Source organism: Cetorhinus maximus, chromosome 17, assembly GCF_964194155.1.
Source record: "Cetorhinus maximus chromosome 17, sCetMax3.hap1.1, whole genome shotgun sequence".
In the NCBI taxonomy this organism is placed as follows: Eukaryota; Metazoa; Chordata; class Chondrichthyes; order Lamniformes; family Cetorhinidae; genus Cetorhinus; species Cetorhinus maximus.
This window is the reverse complement of record NC_135895.1, coordinates 78,308,547-78,329,652: the sequence shown is the minus strand read 5'-3', so window position 1 is coordinate 78,329,652 and position 21,106 is coordinate 78,308,547. Positions and strand designations below refer to the sequence as shown.

The 21,106-nt window shown below is 44.6% G+C and overlaps 1 protein-coding gene across 1 annotated transcript; it reads right to left on the bottom strand.

Annotated features, from left to right (window-relative positions):
* Nucleotides 1-9,810: 9,810 nt before the first annotated feature.
* LOC144692530 (uncharacterized) lies at nt 9,811-14,566 on the bottom strand. The gene is made up of 2 exons (XM_078561496.1): nt 14,377-14,566; nt 9,811-11,135 (listed from the first exon to the last, which is right to left on the bottom strand). Exons 1-2 carry the CDS (start codon nt 14,525-14,527, stop codon nt 10,786-10,788), a joined length of 501 nt encoding a protein of 166 aa, XP_078417622.1. The 5' UTR covers nt 14,528-14,566; the 3' UTR covers nt 9,811-10,785.
* Between the last annotated feature and the right edge of the window lie 6,540 nt (nt 14,567-21,106).

The window sequence follows — 21,106 nt, the reverse complement described above, 5'->3', positions numbered from 1 at the left end:
AGGGAAAGTGCGACTCACTAACTGTACAGTTATTTATTCAGCGGGGTAAGGGCGATCACTAACTGGACAGTTATTTATTAACAGGGTAAACAGGACTCACTAACTTTACAGTTATTTATTCAGCAGGGTAATGGTGACTCACTAACTGTACAGTTATTTATTCAGCAGGGTAAGCGTGATTCACTAGCTGTACAGTTGTTTATTCAGCTAGGTAAGGGAGACTCACTAGCTGTACAGTTATTTATTCAGCAGGGTAAGGGTGACTCACTAACTGTACAGTTATTTATTCAGCAGGGTAAACAGGCCTCACAAACTGTACTGTTATTTATTCAGCAGGGAAAGTGCGACTCACTAACTGTACAGTTATTTATTCAGCGGGGTAAGGGAGATCACTAACTGTACAGTTATTTATTCAGCAGGGTAATGGTGACTCACTAACTGTACAGTTATATATTCAGCAGGGTAAGCGTGATTCACTAACTGTACAGTTGTTTATTCAGCTGCGAAAGGGAGACTCACTAACTGTACAGTTATTTATTCAGCAGGTTAAGGGCGACTCATTGACTGTACAGTTATTTATTCAGCAGGGTAAATTGGACTCGCTAACGGTACAGTTATTTATTCAGCAGGGTAAACAGGACTCATTAACTGTACAGTTAATTATTCAGCAGGGTAAACAGGACTCATTAACTGTACAGTTAATTATTCAGCAGGGTAAACAGCACTCATTAACTGTACAGTTATTTATTCAGCAGGGTAAACAGGACTCATTAACTGTACAGTTATTTATTCAGCAGGGTAAACAGGACTCATTAACTGTACAGTTATTTATTCAACAGGGTAAGCAGTACTCATTAACTGTACAGTTATTTATTCAGCAGGGTAAACAGGACTCATTAACTGTACAGTTATTTATTCAGCAGGGTAAACAGGACTCACTAACTGTACAGTTATTTATTCAGCAGGGTAAGGACGACTCACTAACTGTACAGTTATTTATTCAGCAGGGTAAGGGCGATTCACTAACTGTAAAGTTATTTATTCAGCAGGGTAAACAGGACTCACTAACTGTACAGTTATTTATTCAGCAGGGTAAAGGCAATTCAGTAACTGAACAGTTATTTATTCAGCAGGGTAAGGGTGACTCACTAACTGTACAGTTATTTATTCAGCAGGGTAAAGAGGACTCACTAACTGTACAGTTATTTATTGAGCAGGGTAAGGGTGACTCACTAACTGTACTGTTATTTATTCAGCAGGGTAACCAGGGCTCGCTAACTGTACAGTTATTGATTCAGCAGGATAAGGGTAACTCACTAACTGTACAGTTATTTATTCTGCAGGGTAAGGGCGACTGACTATCTTTACAGTTATTTATTCAGCAGGGTAAACAGGACTCACTAACTCTACAGTTATTTATTCAGCAGTGTAAAGGCAATTCACTAACTGAACATTTAATTATTCAGCAGGGTAAGGGTGACTCACTAACTGTACAGTTATTTATTCAGCAGGGAAAGTGCGACTCACTAACTGTACAGTTATTTATTCAGCAGGGTAAGGGTGACTCACTAACTGTGCAGTTATTTATTCAGCAGGGTATGGGCGATCACTAACTGGACAGTTATTTTTTCAGCAGGGTAAGGGTGACTCACTAACTGTACAGTTATTTATTCAGCAGGGTAAGGCTGACTCACTAACTGTACAGTTATTTATTCAGCAGGGTAAGGGTTACTCACTAACTGTACAGTTATTTATTCAGCAGGGTAAGGGTGACTCACTAATTGTACAGTTATTTATTCAGCAGGGTAAACAGGACTCACTAACTGTACAGTTATTTATTCAGCAGGGTAAGGGTGACTCACTAACTGTACAGTTATTTATTCAGCAGGGTAAGGGTGACTCACTAACTGTACAGTTATTTATTCAGCAGGGTAAGGGTGACTCACTAATTGTACAGTTATTTATTCAGCAGGGTAAACAGGACTCACTAACTGTACAGTTATTTATTCAGCAGGGTAAGGGTGACTCACTAACTGTACAGTTATTTATTCAGCAGGTTAAGGGTGACTCACTAACTGTACAGTTATTTATTCAGCAGGGTAAACAGGACTCACTAACTTTTCAGTTATTTATTCAGCAGGGTAAGGGTGATTCACTAACTGTACAATTATTTATTCAGCAGGGTAAACAGGACTCACTAACTGTACAGTTATTTATTCAGCAGGGTAAGGGCGACTAACTAACTGTACAGTTATTTATTCAGCAGGGTAATGGTGACTCACTAACTGTACAGTTATTTATTCAGCAGGGTAAGCGTGATTCACTAGCTGTACAGTTGTTTATTCAGCTGGGTAAGGGAGACTCACTAGCTGTACAGTTATTTATTCAGCAGGGTAAGGGTGACTCATTAACTGTACAGTTATTTATTCAGCAGGGTAAATTGGACTCTCTAACTGTACAGTTATTTATTCAGCAGGGTAAACAGGACTCATTAACTGTACAGTTATTTATTCAGCAGGGTAAACAGGACTGATTAACTGTACAGTTATTTATTCAGCAGGGTAAACAGGACTCATTAACTGTACAGTTACTTATTCAGCAGGGTAAACAGGACTCATTAACTGTACAGTTATTTATTCAGCAGGGTAAACAGGACTCATTAACTGTACAGTTATTGATTCAGCAGGGTAAGCAGGACTCATTAACTGTACAGTTATTTATTCAGAAGGGTAAACAGGACTCATTAACTGTACAGTTATTTATTCAGCAGGGAACGTGCAACTCACTTACTGTTCAGTTATTTATTCAGCAGGGTAAGGGTGACTCACTAACTGTACAGTTATTTATTCAGCAGGGTAAGGGCGATCACTAACTGGACAGTTATTTATTCAGCAGGGTAAGGGTGACTCACTAACTGTACAGTTATTTATTCAGTAGGGTAAGGGTGACTCACTAACTGTACAGTTATTTATTCAGCACCGTAAACAGGACTGACTAACTGTTCAGTTATTTATTCAGCAGGGTAAGGTTGACTCACTAACTGTACAGTTATTTATTCAGCAGCGTAAGGGTGACTCACTAACTGTACAGTAATTTATTCAACACGGTAAACAGGACTCACTAACTGTACAGTTATTTACTCAGCAGGGTAAGGGTGACTCACTAACTGTACAGTTATTTATTAGGAAGGGTAAACAGGACTCACTAACTGTACTGTTATTTATTCAGCAGGGTAAGGGCGACGCACTAACTGTTCAGATATTTATTCAGCAGGGAAATTGCGACTCACTAACTGTACAGTTATTTATTCAGCGGATTAAGGGCGATCACTAACTGGACAGTTATTTATTAGGAAGGGTAAACAGGACTCACTAACTTTACAGTTATTTATTCAGCAGGGTAATGGTGACTCACTAACTGTACAGTTATTTATTCAGCAGGGTAAGCGTGATTGACTAACTGTACAGTTGTTTATTCAGCTGGGTAAGCGAGACTCACTAACAGTACAGTTATTTATTCAGCAGGGTAAGGGTGACTCATTAACTGTACAGTTATTTATTCAGCAGCGTTAATTGGACTCGCTAACTGTACAGTTATTTATTCAGCAGGGTAAACAGGACTCATTAACTTTACAGTTATTTATTCAGTAGGGTAAACAGTACTCATTAACTGTACAGTTATTTATTCAGCAGGGTAAACGGGACTCATTAACTGTACAGTTATTTATTCAGCAGGACAAACAGGACACACTAACTTTACAGTTATTTATTCAGCAATGTAAACAGGACTCATTAACTGTACAGTTATTTAGTCAGCAGGGTAAACAGGACTCACTAACTGTACAGTTATTTATTCAGCAGGGTAATGGTGACTCACTTACTGAACAGTTATTTATTCAGCAGGGTAAACAGGACTCACTAACTGTACAGTTATTTATTCAGCAGGGTATGGGTGACTCACTAACTGTATAGTTATTTTTTCAGCAGGGTAAGGGTGACTCACTAACTGTACAGTTATTTATTCAGCAGGATAATTGTGACTCACTAACTGTACAGTTATTTATTCAGCAGGGTAAGGGTGACTCACTAACTGTACAGTTATTTATTCAGCAGGGTAAGGGTGACTCACTAACTGTACAGTTATTTATTCAGCTGGGTATGTGTGACTCACTAACTGTACAGTTATTTATTCAGCAGGGTAAACAGGACTCACTAACTGTACAGTTATTTATTCAGCAGCGTAAGGGTGACTCACTAACTGTACAGTTAATTATTCAGCAGGGTAAACAGGACACACTAACTTTGCTGTTATATATTCAGCAGGGTAAATGCGACTCACTAACTGTACAGTTATTTATTCAGCAGGGTAAGGGTGACTCACTAACTTTACAGTTATTTATTCAGCAGGGTAAGGGTGACTCACTAACTGTACAGTTATTTTTTCAGCAGGGTAAGTGTGATTCACTAACTGTACAGTTATTTATTCAGCAGGGTAAACAGGACTCACTAACTGTATAGTTATTTATTCAGCAGGGTAAACTGGACTCACTAACTGTACAGTTATTTATTCAGCAGGGTAAACAGGACTCACTAACTGTACAGTTATTTAATCAGCAGGGTAAGGGTGATTCACTAACTGTACAGTTATTTATTCAGCAGGGTAAACAGGACTCACTAACTGTACAGTTATTTATTCAGCAGGGTAAGGGTGATTTACAAACTGTACAGTTATTTATTCAGCAAGGTAAACAGGACTCACTAACTGTACAGTTATTTATTCAGCAGTGTAAACAGGACTCACTAACTGTACAGTTATTTATTCAGCAGGGTAAGGGCGATTCACTAACTGTACAGTTATTTATTCAGCAGGGTAAGGTCGACTCACTAACTGTACAGTTATTTATTCAGCAATGTTAGGGTGACTCACTAACTGTACAGTTATTTATTCAGCAGGGTAAGGGTGACTCACTAACTGTACATTTATTTATTCAGCAGGGTAAACAGGACTCACTAACTGTACATTTATTTATTCAGCAGGGTAAACAGGACTCACTAACTGTACAGTTATTTATTCAGCAGGGTATGGGCGACTCACTAACTGTACAGTTATTTATTCAGCAGGGTAAACAGGACTCACTAACTGTACAGTTATTTATTCAGCAGGGTAAGGGCAATTCACTAACTGTACAGCTATTTATTCAGCAGGGTAAGGGCGATCACTAACTGTACAGTTATTTATTCAGCAGGGCATGGGTGACTCGCTAACTGTACAGTTATTTATTCAGCAGGGTAAACAGGACTCACTATCTGTACAGTTATTTATTCAGCAGGGTAAACAGGACTCACTAACTGTACAGTTATTTATGCAGCAGGGTAAACAGGACTCACTAACGGTACAGTTATTTATTCAGCAGGTTAAACAGGACTCGCTAACTGTACAGTTATTTATTCAGCAGCGTAAGGGCAGCTCAGTAACTGTACAGTTATTTATTCAGCAGGGTAAACAAGACTCACTAACTGTACAGTTATTTATTCAGCAGGGTAAGGGCAATTCACTAACTGTACAGTCATTTATTCAGCCGGGTAAACATGACTCATTAACTGTACAGTTATTTATTCAGCAGGGTAAGGCCAATTCATTAACTGTACAGTTATTTATTCAGCAGGGTAAACAGGACTCACTAACTGTACAGTTATTTATTCAGCAGGGTAAGGGCGATTCACTAACTGTACAGTTATTTATTCCGAAGGGTAAGGGCGATTCACTAACTGTACAGTTATTTATTCAGCAGGGTAAGGGTTACTCACTAACTGTACAATTATTTATTCAGCAGTGTAAGTGCAACTCACTAACTGTACAGTTATTTATTCAGCAGGGTAAGGGCGACTCACTAACTGTACAGTTATTTATTCAGCAGGGTAACTGCAATCACTAACTGTACAGTTATTTATTTAGCAGGGTAAGGGCAATCACTAACTGAACAGTTATTTATTCAGCAGGGTACAGGCGATCACTTACTGTACAGTTATTTATTCAGCCGGTTAAGGGCGACTCACTAACTGTACAGTTATTTATTCAGCATGGTAAGGGCAATCGCTAACTGTACAGTTATTTATTCAGCAGGGTAAGGGTGATTCACTCACTGTACAGTTATTTATTCAGCAGGGTAAGGGCTATCACTAACTGTACTTTTATTTATTCAGCAGGGTAAGGGCCATTACTAACTGTACAGTTATTTATTCAGCAGGGTAAGGGCGATTCACTAACTGTACAGTTATTTATTCAGCAGGGGATCGGCGATTCACTAACTGTACAGTTATTTATTCAGCAGGGGAAGGGTGATTCACTAACTGTGCAGTTATTTATTCAGCAGGGTAAGAGTGATTCACTAACTGTACAGTTATTTATTCAGCAGGGTAAGGCTGACTCACTAACTGTGCAGTTATTTATTCAGCAGGGTAAAGGCGATTCACCAACTTCAGTTATTTATTCAGCAGAGCAAGGGTGACTCACTAACTGTACAGGTATTTATTCAGCAGGGTAAGGGCGACCCACTAACTGTACAGTTATTTATTCAGCAGGGTAAGGGCGACTCATTAACTGTACGGTTATTTATTCAGCAGGGTAAGGGCGATTCACTAATAGTACAGTTATTTATTCAGCAGGGTAACGGTGACTCACTAACTGTACAGGTATTTATTCAGCAGGGTAAGGGTGACTCATTAACTGTACAGTTATTTATTCAGCAGGGTAAGGGCGACTCACTAACTGTACAGTTATTTATTCAGCAGGGTAAGGGCGACTCATTAACTGTACAGTTATTTATTCAGCAATGTAAGGGCGATTCACTAATAGTACAGTTATTTATTCAGCAGGGTTACGGTGACCCACTAACTGTACAGTTATTTATTCAGCAGGGTAAGGGTGACTCATTAACTGTACAGTTATTTATTCAGCAGGGTAAGGGTGACTCATTAACTGTACAGTTATTTATTCAGCAGGGTAAGGGTGACTCACTAACTGTACAGTTATTTATTCAGCAGGGTAAGGGCGATCACTAACTGTACAGTTATTTATTCAGCACGGTAAGGGCGACTCACTAACTGTACAGTTATTTATTCAGCAGGGTAAGTGCGACTCACTAACTGTACAGTTATTTATTCAGCAGGGTAAGGGCGATTCACTAACTGTACAGTTATTTATTCAGCAGGGTAAACAGGACTCACTAACTGTACAGTTATTTATTCAGCAGGGTAAGGGCTATTCACTAACTGTACAGTTATTTATTCAGCAGGGTATGGGCGATTCATTAACTGTACAGTTCTTTATTCAGCAGGGTAAGGGCGACTCACTAACTGTACAGTTATTTATTCAGCAGGGTAAGGACGACTCACTAACTGTACAGTTATTTATTCAGCAGGGTCAGGGTGACTCACTAACTGTACAGTTATTTATTCAGCAGGGTAAGGGCGACTCACTAACTGTACAGTTTTTTATTCAGCAGGGTAAGGGCGACTCACTAACTGTACAGCTATTTATTCAGCAGGGTAAGGGTAACTCACTAACTGTACGGTTATTTATTCAGCAGGGTAAGTGCGACTCACTAACTGTACAGTTATTTATTCAGCAGGGTAAGGGCGACTCACTAACTGTACAGTTATTTATTCAGCAGGGTAAGTGCAATCACTAACTGTACAGTTATTTATTCAGCAGGGTAAGGGCAATCACTAACTGAACAGTTAGTTATTCAGCAGGGTACGGGCGATCACTTACTGTACAGTTATTTATTCAGCAGGTTAAGGGCGACTCACTAACTGTACAGTTATTTATTCAGCAGGGTAAGGACAATCGCTAACTGTACAGTTATTTATTCAGCAGGGTAAGGGTGATTCACTCACTGTACAGTTATTTATTCAGCAGGGCAAGGGCTATCACTAACTGTACTTTTATTTATTCAGCAGGGTAAGGGCCATTACTAACTGTACAGTTATTTATTCAGCAGGGTAAGGGCGATTCACTAACTGTACAGTTATTTATTCAGCAGGGGAAGGGCGCTTCACTAACTGTACAGTTATTTATTCAGCAGGGGAAGGGTGATTCACTATCTGTGCAGTTATTTATTCAGCAGGGTAAGAGTGATTCACTAACTGTACAGTTATTTATTCAGCAGGGTAAGGGTGAGTCACTAACTGTACAGTTATTTATTCAGCAGGGTAAAGGCGATTCACTAATTACAGTTATTTATTCAGCAGAGCAAGGGTGACTCACTAACTGTACAGGTATTTATTCAGCAGGGTAAGGGCGACTCACTAACTGTACAGTTATTTATTCAGCAGGGTAAGGGCGACTCATTAACTGTACGGTTATTTATTCAGCAGGGTAAGGGCGATTCACTAATAGTACAGTTATTTATTCAGCAGGGTAACGGTGACTCACTAACTGTACAGGTATTTATTCAGCAGGGTAAGGGTGACTCATTAACTGTACAGTTATTTATTCAGCAGGGTAAGGGCGACTCACTAACTGTACAGTTATTTATTCAGCAGGGTAAGGGCGACTCATTAACTGTACAGTTATTTATTCAGCAATGTAAGGGCGATTCACTAATAGTACAGTTATTTATTCAGCAGGGTTACGGTGACCCACTAACTGTACAGTTATTTATTCAGCAGGGTAAGGGTGACTCATTAACTGTACAGTTATTTATTCAGCAGGGTAAGGGTGACTCATTAACTGTACAGTTATTTATTCAGCAGGATAAGGGCGACTCACTAACTGTACAGTTATTTATTCAGCAGGGTAAGGGCGATCACTAACTGTACAGTTATTTATTCAGCAGGGTAAGGGCGACTCACTAACTGTACAGTTATTTATTCAGCAGGGTAAGTGCGACTCACTAACTGTACAGTTATTTATTCAGCAGGGTAAGGGCGATTCACTAACTGTACAGTTATTTATTCAGCAGGGTAAACAGGACTCTCTAACTGTACAGTTATTTATTCAGCAGGGTGAGGGTGATTTACAAACTGTACAGTTATTTATTCAGCAGGGTCAGGGTGACTCACTAACTGTACAGTTATTTATTCAGCAGGGTAAGGGCGACTCACTAACTGTACAGTTTTTTATTCAGCAGGTTAAGGGCGACTCACTAACTGTACAGCTATTTATTCAGCAGGGTAAGGGTAACTCACTAACTGTACGGTTATTTATTCAGCAGGGTAAGGGTGACTCATTAACTGTACAGTTATTTATTCAGCAGGGTAAGGATTACTTACTGTGCAACTATACAGAGTTGCTATTTATTCAGGGTAAGAATTAATGAATGCTTATGGAAGATTCCTGTTCATTCTGGAGGGTAAAGGTTACTGTTTAATTATACAGTTTCAGATTATTTAGCAACTTTGTATTTGTAAAGCACCTTTAACATAGCAAGACACTTCTCTGGAGTGCTTTCAAACACCAAGTCACACAAGGAGACATTAAGATAGATGGCAGAAGGTTTAGTCAGAAGTAGATTTTAAGGGAAATGGCAAGAGATGGAGTGATTTTTGGGAGAGCATTTCAGATCTTAGGGCCCAGGAAGCTGAAGGCAGGGTTCATAATTATGCAGCAATTAAAATCAGGATGTGCTATACGCCAGAGCACAGAGATTTCAGAGGGTTGAAGGGGTGGAAGAGGCTTTAGAGACAAGGAGTGGCAAGGGAGCACTTTGTCTCTCCTTACTTGGATACTGTGGATAGTCATGCATTAATAATGTTTCGAATGGTCAATACCAGACAACAGACCCAGTGACAAACTCTGCATCCTGAATGAAAGCAAGTGTGGAAAACCTTTAATATTTCACACAGCTGGCAAATGAGAACAGTTTGGTAAACACTGAATTCTATTCCAACATTAAGTGTAAGTTTTGTTCTGTGTCCTTCATTATTCAACAAGTCTATTTAAAAAAGTAACCCCACCATCTCTTGAAGGGAAGTACAATAAAAGCTGCAACTTCACAGGTGCTGAATGGCCATACTTCGTGGGTCAGCCTGGAAGTGGAGTGTTGCTGGACTATTCGACTGTAGTTTGCATCGCATTTGATACGTCTTCCCATGATATCCCGAAGCTTGCCCTTTTCCCATAGAAGTCAGGGGGCTGATTTTTTCTCCCCTTACTGGCTCTGGGGAGAAGGGGCACTAAGATCCAATGCAGCAAACTTCCTTCCCCACCCCCAGCCTCCAAACAGCTGTAAGCCTAACACAGATCACAACACAGCCTCACTGCACTTTGTGGTTGAATGGCACCATACCATTACAGAAGGATTATGGGCTGCCCATGCAGCCACCTGGTGTGCCAGTAACGCCTCGTGGCATCTACCTATGGGGTAATTTTTCTTTTTATTTATTAATTCACGGGATGTGGGCTTCGCTGGCTGGGCCAGCATTTATTGCCCATCCCTAGTTGCCCTTGAGAAGGCGGTGGTGAGCTGCCTTCTTGAACCGCTGCAGTCCATGTGGTGTAGGTACACCCACAGTGCTGTTGGGGAGGGAGTTCCAGGATTTTGACCCAGCGACAATGAAGGAACGGTGATATATTTCCAAGTCAGGATGGTGAGTGGCTAGGAGGGGAACCTGCAATGATATAGGTTGCAGTAGGTTGATGAAGGAATAAGTAAACAAATTCTTTGGAAAGTTTAAAATGAGAGTAGCTACCGTGTTGTGATCTTGCTTGGGACTCAGGATGATTGGCAGCTCTCAATCACTAGTCCGACATTGTTCTGGGGTTCCTTGGTCGCAGATGACGTCATGTGCTAAGGTCGATGGCGCACTCGTACCAGGCCCCAAGCCCATGGCTCACAGAGGAGGGACCGATCACCGTGAAACCAGCCTTGGTGTATAGGGGCAGGAGGTGCCTGTGGCTAATGAGGCAGATCCTCCTTGGAGCGGGACGGGTCCACACCACAGATGCCACGTAGTGCCGCAGCAGGCCCAGGGCGATCCCTTGGCGTCGCCAAGCCCCATCCACGCAAACAGAGTGAACACAGATGGTCGTTCCTGCGGATTCATGGACTTCCATGGACCTCTCCGTAAGGTGGTCAGCGAATGAGCGGGTCCCACAAACAAATCCTATCAGCTTGTCATTAATGAAATACCCTTGAACAAGATCAGAATGGTCGTCAGTTTTATTTTCCTAAGCTCCCCTCAATTGAGTCGGTTACACAATGCAGAGCTTTACCCAGAATACATAGAACCTACAACACAGAAACAGGCCATTCAGCCCAACTGCTCCACACCTCCTCCGGCCCTACTTTATCTCACCCCATCAAGATAACTTTCTGCTCCTTTCTCCCTTATGTACTGACTGAGCTTCCCCTTAAATGCATCCAGACTATTCACCTCAACTACTCCTTGAGGTGGTGAGCCCCACGTTCCCCTGAATTCTTTCTTGGATTTACCGCTGAAAATTCTCGTAACCCCTAATTCCGAACTCCCCACAAGTAACATTGAACTATTCAGCCCTGGTTGGAGCCAGGCTCCCTTCCCTATCGATCCCCAGTTAGCTCATTTTACTTGGGGAATGGTGTGGAATATTACAATATTATGGAAAGGAGGCAGCCATTCAGCCCCTTGACCCTGTTCCGCCATTCGAATAAATCATGACTGATCTGCACCTTAACTCCATTTGCCGGCTTTGGTTCTATATCCCTTAAAAAAAAATCTATCAATCTCAGTCTTGAAATCTCCACCAGGCCACCAACATCTACAGCTTTTAGAGAGGGAGAGTTCCAGATTTCCACTCCCCTTTGTGTGAAGAAGTGCTCCCTGACATCCCTGAATGACCAAACTCTAATTTTAAGGTCCTGCCTCCCTGTTCTAAACTCCCCCAACACCAGAGAAAATAGCTTCTCTCTACCTGTCCTGTAAAATCCTTTAATGATCTTTAACACTTCAAGGAGATTGCCCCTTAATCTCCTACACTGAAGGAAATACATGCCCAGTCTATACCACCTGTCCTCATAATGTAACACTCTAGTCTGGCCAATCTGCACTGCGTCCCCTCAGTGGTCAATGGGCGGAATCTTATGGCTCTGTCGTGGTGGGGGCGGGGCCATAAAATGCAGCGAGCCGTTCAAAAGGTCCATCGAGTTTGGCGGTACTGGAAAATCCCGCCGGCGGGAGAGGCGGTGAGATTCCACCCAGTAGATTCATCCTAAGGCTCGGTGCGCAGAACTGACACAGTCTCCAGGTATGGTTTGACCAGGGCTTTGACAATTAGCCTCAGTGTGAAAGGTGTGAGCATTTGGACATTGGCTGAAGATGGCAACGCACTCATACGCAGTGCCCCACTCATAACCAGCCCACTCGCTCAGCTCTCACACACGTGTGGGAGAGAGAGAGAGAGAGTGCTGTGGGCCTGTGGAATGGCATCCTAGCTACAGTCAGGAAAGGAAGGGAAACATTCTTATTACATTCTCAGGATGCTGGCATTTATTGCCCATCCTTAGTCATCCCGAGGTGGTGGTGAAGGCCACTTCAGAGGGCAGTGAAGAGTCAAGTTGTTTGGGTGGAACTGGAGTCACGTAAAGGTCAGAGTGGGTGAGAATAAGCATCTCCTTCCCTAAAAGGCATAAGTGAACCAGTTGGGTTTTTAAGACAATCCGACAGCTTGGCTGCAAGCAACCTTTTATTTCCAGACTTTTACTGCTTGCATTTCTGAAAGAGCCAAGGTGAGATTTGTACTTGTTCCATGGATTATTAGTCCAAATCTCTGGATTACTAGTCCAGTAACATCATTACATTACAGTACCCGCCACTGACAGAGGTGGGGAGTGGTGGGGGGGGTGGGGTGTAATGGGGCAGAAGTTTAAATTTCTGTAGCGTATTCAAAAAGCCCAACAGCTAAAGACTAGGGCCATTAGGCTATTGGGCAGAATTTTTCCCTCTTCGGGCGGGTGCAGGCCCACCCCGAACAGGAGAAAAATGGTGCGCGATGACGTTGGGAGAGTGTCCCGACATCATCGCGCACTCACATGATATTTTGGTCAGTGGGCGCGCGCGAGAGTGGGCAGTGCACCCACTGGCAACTAAAAGGCCTATTAAGGCCCTTAATAAATTACTTGAATTGAATTTTTCACTGCCCGTCCAACCTTACAGTTGGCGGGTGGGCAAAAAGGCCAAGTGGCTTTTGGATTTTTGAGGAAACCTCATCCGCGGGCAGGATGAGGTTTCTGATGTCAATTAAAAATAAACTATAAATTTTAAAATCTAATTTCTAACGCGTCCCTGCTCATGTGGAAGAGTCACGGACATATTTTCCTGTTTTTTTAAAAAACTTCGTTTTCGATGTGAAAAATTTTTCCGTTCCCTGAACCAGCTCTGTGCCTTCAGGGAGCTTTCAGCGAGCACCCCCGCGTGCATGAGCTGACTTCTGCGCTCGCCCTCCTCCCCACCGCCATCCCAGCAGCGCTGAGCGTTGCAGCGTTAATTGGCATGAAATCGCGGTCGGGACCCGATCGCGGGTGGCGGACTGTTGCACAGCTGCTCCTGGGCCCGCCTGCCGTGCCCGCCCGACAAGAGGAAAGTTCTGCCCATTGCGTTAGCGCCCATTAAATTCCAGACGTGCACTGCAGGTGGTTGCTGGCACATTACTACAGGGGTCACTGTATCATCATCAGTGGCTGACCTGACCCCTCTCTCTCTCTCTCTCTCGCCCAAGGACACTGAGGCCCAATTGTGACATCTGCAACCCGTCTCCCTTGTGTCACTCCGACTGACACCAGCCTGCTCAGCCACGGACACCTTGCCACCTTCCCTTGCCTGTGCGACTCCCGGACACCATACATTTCGGCCCATCGTGTGCCGACTCTCTGCAGGAGCCGCTCCATCAGTCTTGCTCCCCACAGCCTTTTTTCCCTCGTAGCCCTGACATTTTTTATTTCCCCTCTCTTCAGGAATTCCTTCCTGAAAGCCAGCTGCCTCCACCAGGCCACAGGGATGTGCCCACGCGGCCTTCCGGAACTCCCTGCTTTAGGATAGGTTTCCATTCAGAAGGACCCCACCCCTGGTTTGTCCTTTGGGGTAGCTGGCCCCATGTGGAGTAGCATTGGGCAGAGGGAGGGCCCATATGCCCACCTCCCAGCCAAGTCAAGACTGACAAAAGGCCTGAATCCTTGGGTTACCCTCAGTCAGCTCTCAGTGTTCAGTATTATGTCAAAGATGGTTTGCTTTCCTTTACACATGGACCAGCACCTTTAATGCTTGAAGTGCAAGATTAAGAACATCAGGTTTGAAGTTGCAACTGGAAGTGGAGACGAGAAGCAGATTTGCTGCTGATAGGTTGGACAGAATGAGTGCCCTTTGCCTGCAGAGTCCAGCCAGTTGCAATGCGTCTTACCCAGGAACAGCTGGCCAGCTTCCCTCTGCCTAGCCTGCAGCTTTCCCAGGCTGGCTGCTTCCTCCGCGGGGTACCCAGCTGTCTCTAGAGCCCAGGCTGCAGGCACCTCTCCCTCGCACAGGCTCCTGATCTCTCCCGTTCCTCCTTGCATCTTGCTGCCGAGTCCCCGCCCTCTCCGCCCCCCCGCGAGCCACAGCCTCTCAATGTGACCTACAAAGCCGAGGCGTGGGCGGGGCCACCCAGCTGGAGGGCGTGGCTAGGGGCCTGTGGGCGTGTCCGTCTGATTGGGGCGGGGCCATCAGGTTGGAGGGCTCAGCTAGTGGCCTGTGGGCGTGTCCGTCTCATTGGGGCGGGGCCATCAAGTTGGAGGGCGTGGCTAGTGGTCTGTGGGCGTGTCTGTCTGATTGGAGCGGGGCCAGCGGGCTGGGGGGCTCGGCTAGTGGTCTGTGGGCGTGTCTGTCTGATTGGGGCGGGGCCAGCAGGCTTGGGGGGTGTGGAGCCAGAAGGCTGGAGGCAGGGCAAGTAGGCTCTCCCTTGCACGCTGCAGCTCTCCCTTTGCAGTCACTTTTCCAATTGTATGGTTGTGGTCGGTTCATGACCTGTCAGGGAGTGTGAGGGGAGTTAGTGAATGGAATTGGCTTGGGTAAAGAGGTGCTGAGGGATAGAAGGCACAAAGAGTGCACCACCCTCAGCTAATGAATCAGTGCACCCACTTGGACGAAACAGGGCAGCGAGCACACAGAATGTACTCTGGGCGGGAGACTGCAATGCCCATCATCAAGAGTGGCTCAGTATCACCACTACTGACTGAGTGAAGGGCATGGCTGCAAGGCTAGGCTTCCAGGAAGTGCTGAGGGAACTAACAAGAGAGAACAATCTACTTGACTTTATTCTTGCCACTCTATCTGTCCCAGAGGCATCTGCACAGGTGACCACCACCCAGTTTTGGTGGAGACAAAGACCCGTCTCCACATTGAGGATACTCTACGTCATGTTGTGTGGCACTACCACCATGGTAAATGGGATAGATTTCGAACAGATGTGGGCCATCCGCAGCAGCAGCAAAATAGTATACAACCACAATCTGTAACCTCATGGCCCGGCATATCCCCCACTCCACCATTACCATCAAGCCAGGAGATCAACCCTAGTTCAATGAAGAGTGCGGGAGGGCATGCCAGGAGCAGCACCAGACATACCTAAAAATGAGGTGTCAACCTGGTGAAGCTAGGGGAGCCCAGCATATCAGTGCAAAAGATAAGGCTGAAGCACTTGCAACCATCTTCAGCCAGAAGTGCCAAGTGGATGATCCACCTCGGCCTCCTCCGGAGGTCACCACCATCACAGATGCCAGTCTTCATCCAATTCGATCCACTCCATGTGATATCAAGAAATGGCTGAAGGCACTGGATACTGCAAAGGCTATGGGCCCTGACAATATTCCAGCAATAGTACTGAAGATTTGTGCTCCAGAACTTGTCGCACTCCTAGCCAAGCTGTTCCAGTACAGCTACAACACAGGCATCTACCTGACTATGTGGGAAATTGCCCAGGTATATCCTGTCCACAAAAAGGACAAATCGAACCCAGACAATTACTGCCCATCACTCTGCTCTCGATCATCAGTAAAGTGGTGGAAGGGGTCATCAACAGTGCTATCAAGCAGCACTTACACAGCAATAACCTGGGCCAGAAATTTCCCCCCACTGGGGGGGTTGTGCGGAGACGGGCGGGGGAGGGCGCGAACCTGATCAGTGCCCCCGATCGGGGACACGCCGCCATTTTACGTGGGCGGGCCGATTAAGGCCTGCCCAGTGTGACGTGACGCTCGCCCAGAAGTGTTGAGTGTTCCCTGTGCGGGGTGGGGGGGGGCGGGCGGTGGGATGGGATTCCCTGAGAGGTTCCCTGCGCTCTTCGTGCATGCGCATGAAAGAGCACAGAGATCTCCCCAAGGCACGGAGGTGCCTCATGGAGATTTGTTTCAGTGCTAAAGTTTTAAATAAAGGTTTTTAACACTTTTAAAACATGTCCCCTCACGTGACATTATCACATGAGCTGGGACATGTCAAAGAATAAATGTATACATTTTTATTAGATTTTAAAACACTTCATGAAAACTCATCCCCACTCCTGACCTTATGATGGAAGGAAGGTTATTGATGAAGCAGCTGAAGATGGTTGGGCTGAGGACACTACCCTGAGGAACTCCTGCAGTGATGTCCTGGAGCTGAGATGACTGACCTCCAACAGCCGCAACCATCTACCTGTGTGCTAGGTATGACTATAACCCATTGACTTCAAATTTATTTGGGCTTTTGATGCCACACTCAGTCAAATGCTGCCCTGATGTCAACTCTCACCTCACCTCTTGAATTCAGCTCTTTAGTCCATGTTTGAACCCGAGCTGTATTAAGGTCAGGAGCTGAGTGGCCCTGGCGGAACCCCGGGTATCAGAGACTAGGGGAAGAATTTTCCCGTCGGCGAGCGGGGGCGGGGCCCGCTCACTGATGCATAAAATTATGCGCAGTGACATCGGGCAGGCGTCCCAACGTCACCGTGTGTCATTTAGAATTTCAGTTCGGCAGGCGCGTAGCCAACTCGGCTGTGTGCCCGCTGAACTGTCAAAGGCCTTGGAAATATATCGCTGTTCCTTCACTGTCGCTGGGTCAAAATCCTGGAACTCCCTCCCTAACAGCACTGTGTGCAGCTACACCACATGGACTGCAGAGATTCAAAGAAGAAGCTCACCACCACCTTCTCACGGGCAACTAGAGATGGGCAATAAGCGCTAGCCTTGCCGGTGACACCCACATCCCATGAGAAAAAGCAATGGTTGATCGTTCAACTTGTTAAGCCTGGTCTGCCATTTTATTCACTGTGGCATCTCTTTTTAACATTTTAATTCTTGGTAGAATCAGGCACTTTTACGTCACGACTCCTTTGAATCACCCAATGCAGGAAAGGCCAAATACAGTATCCACCCAAATGTAGACATTGACATCAGCACAAAATGCCCTTTCAGGTCCTGCAGTTGTGGAGGAATGAGCTAGAATGATGATCTTTTGAAATAGTCCTTAATCCCCTTACTGGCAGTGGAGGCACAGTGACACCTTCTTTGCTGCCTCGATCTATCTCTCTTCCTTTTTAACGCCTGAATTATTTCTGCACCTATGGACTTCCAGAGCAAGAGGCGCCATATGTCCCACACTCCCACAAGGCCCCTGTATGAAGATTTTTCCCCTGAACTCTGCTTTCGTCAAGTTCACTCCCATTTGAAGATTGTAGCAGAATTATTGTGTTCTGGGTGGATACTGTTGTCCATCAAAGGTGCATTTTGTAAACTTGGGCCAATACCGTATTCTGAGTATATAAAAAGGATTCTCTGAAAAACCATACAGAGCACCCAATGGACTTTCTGATATGTGCTCACTTGGATGAGTATCCCCACTGGGAGCGTGAGGTCCGCAGATTAATCTTTATACCTCGATGGATACAGAAGAACTAAGGAAAGCTTTCAAATGTGTAAGGTGGGAGCCATAGGTTTTGCTAGCAAGAATCTGGCCCTGAAATTTAACTGGCGTTCCCCGATTATCTGGTTCTCTCCAGTAGCAGGTTGGGTCTGTGACCAGAGGATACAGATTTGAGATAATTTGCCAAAGGGCCAGAGGAGAGATGAGGAGAATTTTCTATACAATGGGTTATAATGGGGTGCACTGCCTGAAATGCTGGGTGGAAGCATTTCTGATAATGGCTTTCAAAGGAGATTTGGATAAATACTGAAAAAGGAAATATTTTAAGTGCTAGGGGGAGAGAGCGGTAGGGTGGGGAAGAATGAGATTAATTGGATAGCTCCTTTCAACAGAGCTGGCACAGGTACAATGGGCCACAAATGGCCTCCTTCTGGGGGTGTGCTGTATAATGCCGTGATTCTATCTACTGCCATAACCCCAGCAGAACCCCCCAGTACTGGGGTCGCACTGAGTCTCTGCCATTTCCCCGGGGAAGTGCCACCCATCTCCTAACAGAGCCACAGTGGAATTTCAGGGCTGCTGTGTGTCTAAAGAATCGAAAAAAAAAAACCTTGTTTGCCCAGCTGGAAGTCATGTTGGGATCCAGGTCCAGCGAGTGAGCCATTGGGATGGGGTGGGATCGAATGCAGTGAGCCCTAAGTGTGTGAAATCTGAAAGCAGGGGGTTAAATTGTCACTGCAGTGAGTAGGATTGCCAACTATGATTAAATATATTCCTGGAGATCTCGTCACATGACATGCTCCACACTCCAGCCATGAGTCGGTCAACACATCCATCATCCAATTGGAAAGCAAAAAGACTCATTATGCGATTGGATGATGCTTAACTGTCAGCCAAAGAGCCTTTTTTTCCCCATTTTCAATATTTTTATATATGGTAAAGATAAACAGTCAAGGAAAATGACAAAAAAAACCCAATCTTTTTTAAGGTCCCGGTGATGTTTCTCCAGGGTTGTACACAGCAGTGTCCTGGAGATTGATCTTCAATTCCTGGTGACTCCAGGCCAATCCTGGAGGGTTGGCAGCCCTAGGGGAGAGTGAATTGGGTTGGTTGATATATAAAGGAGGTCACTGGTGTGAAGAGTTATCCCAGGGAATTCTGAACGCTAATGGGAGTGCCCGAGGATGAGCCATCGACCACAGCACAGGAAAAGAAATGTTATTTTTGATGATAAGGAATGCAAAACCAAGATAAAGTCTTCTGCCTCTCTCTCTCAGGGACCGAGGCCAATTATAGCAGCCAACATCCCTCACTGCGTTCTGCTAAGGTGGCACAAGCCATGGATGTAGCCCTCAAGCGTCTGTGATCTGTGTGACTTAACAAAGGCCCCCTCCAACCCAGTTTATAGATAAAGGCATTGAATTTGCCGAAGGACATCCCTCTTAGCTACTTTCTCTAGGCAATAAAAGCTAATCTGTGTTCCACCTTCCACTGTTTTCATGAGTTAAAATGTTATTTCCAGCAAAACGATGGCAGTGATTGAATACAAGCCTGTCGTTCGCCCAGCACGGAGTACTGAGCGTGCAAGGTGATGCCAAGTGAACTTTCAGAAATCTTCGAAATGCACTGATTTGTGTTCATGATTTTGATAGAGAAGGAAATTGATCCGTAAACCATTCAGAGGGACAAAGGTGAAGGATGCTTTTTGTAGGCAAGCATTAAGAGCAGATTTGTCCAAGCGGGAGAGTTGAGTAGCGAAGCAGAAAGCTTCCTTTAGATCAATGAAGTGAACTTTGGGACTTGGCTGAAAATGTCAGTTTGGATGAGGGCAGCTTCCTAAGACAAGGAATTGACAAACTGAAAGGATATGCCAGGGTGAAGTCAATGTAGAAGTAATGTTAGATCCACCCTCACACCTAATTGTATCATGCACTACATGATAGGGGTAATGTAGCTAAAGGACTTTATCATTCAAGCTCTTACACTAGCCTAATGGGTACTGACGCCATGTGGTGTGCTATTGAGAAAGACACATCAGAAAGCCCCTGGTTAGATTCTTGGCGTGTGCTGGTCTTAACTGCTGCAGTAATTGGAACATGTCTACAATTAGGCAGTGTGGCAGGGGGAAGATTCGGCCAGGTTTCCTGCACCTGAGCTCTGTCGAGTAACCCCATCTGGAAAGGGTTGACATTAGAGAAGGACTCAGTACAGGTCCCCTTCATGGATGAAGAGCTCTATATCCAAACACACAAAGAATAGTCACTTGGACAAGATATCAAGGCACAATGGCACTGTATGGTTGAAGAGGGAGAGAAATCATATACTTCTCTTAAATTATAGGCTATCTGCTCAAAAACATAGCCTGCTACTTCTGCAGGCAACGTTACTAATGGGAGGAAACCTCCCATCATGTGCATAGGAACATAGGAACAGGAGTAGGTCAATCAGCCCATCGAGAATATGATCGTGGCTGATCATCCACTTCAGTGCCTTTTTCCCCACGCTATTCCCATATCCCTTTATGTCACTGGCATTTAGAAATCTGTCAATCTCTACTTTAAACATACTCAGTGACTGAGCTTCCATAGCCCTCTGGGGTAGAGAATTCCAAAGATTCAAAACCCTCTGAATTTAAAAAAAAATCTCATCTCGGTCCTTAGTGGCTTCCCCCTTATTTTGAAATTGTGTCCCTGATTCTAGACTCCCCAACCAGGGGAAACATCTTACCTGCATCTACCCTGTCTATTCCTTTAAGTATTTTGTAGGTTTCAATGAGATCACCCAGTTTCCCCAATCTCTCTTCATAAGACAGACCCACCATCCCGGGAACAAGTCTGGTGAACCTTCGTTGCACTCCCTCTCTGGCAATAATATCCTTCCTAAGATATGGGGACCAAAGCTACACACAGTACTCCAGGTGCAGTCTAACCAAGGTTCTATACAATTGAAGCAAGATTTCACTATTCCTCTACTCAAATCCTCTGTGATAAAGGCTAACATTCCATTAGCCGTCCTAATTGCTTGCTGCACCTGCATGTTAACCTTCAGTGACTTACTGACAAGGACACCCAGGTCCCTTTGTACATCTACACTTTCTAATCTCTTACCTTTTAAGAAGTACTCTGCACATCTGTTCCTCCTACCAAAGTGGATAATCTCTCATTTTTCCACATTATACTCCATCTGCCATGTTCTTGCCCACTCAATAAGTCTGTCCAAATCCTCCTGTAGCCACTTTACATCTTCCTCACAACACACAT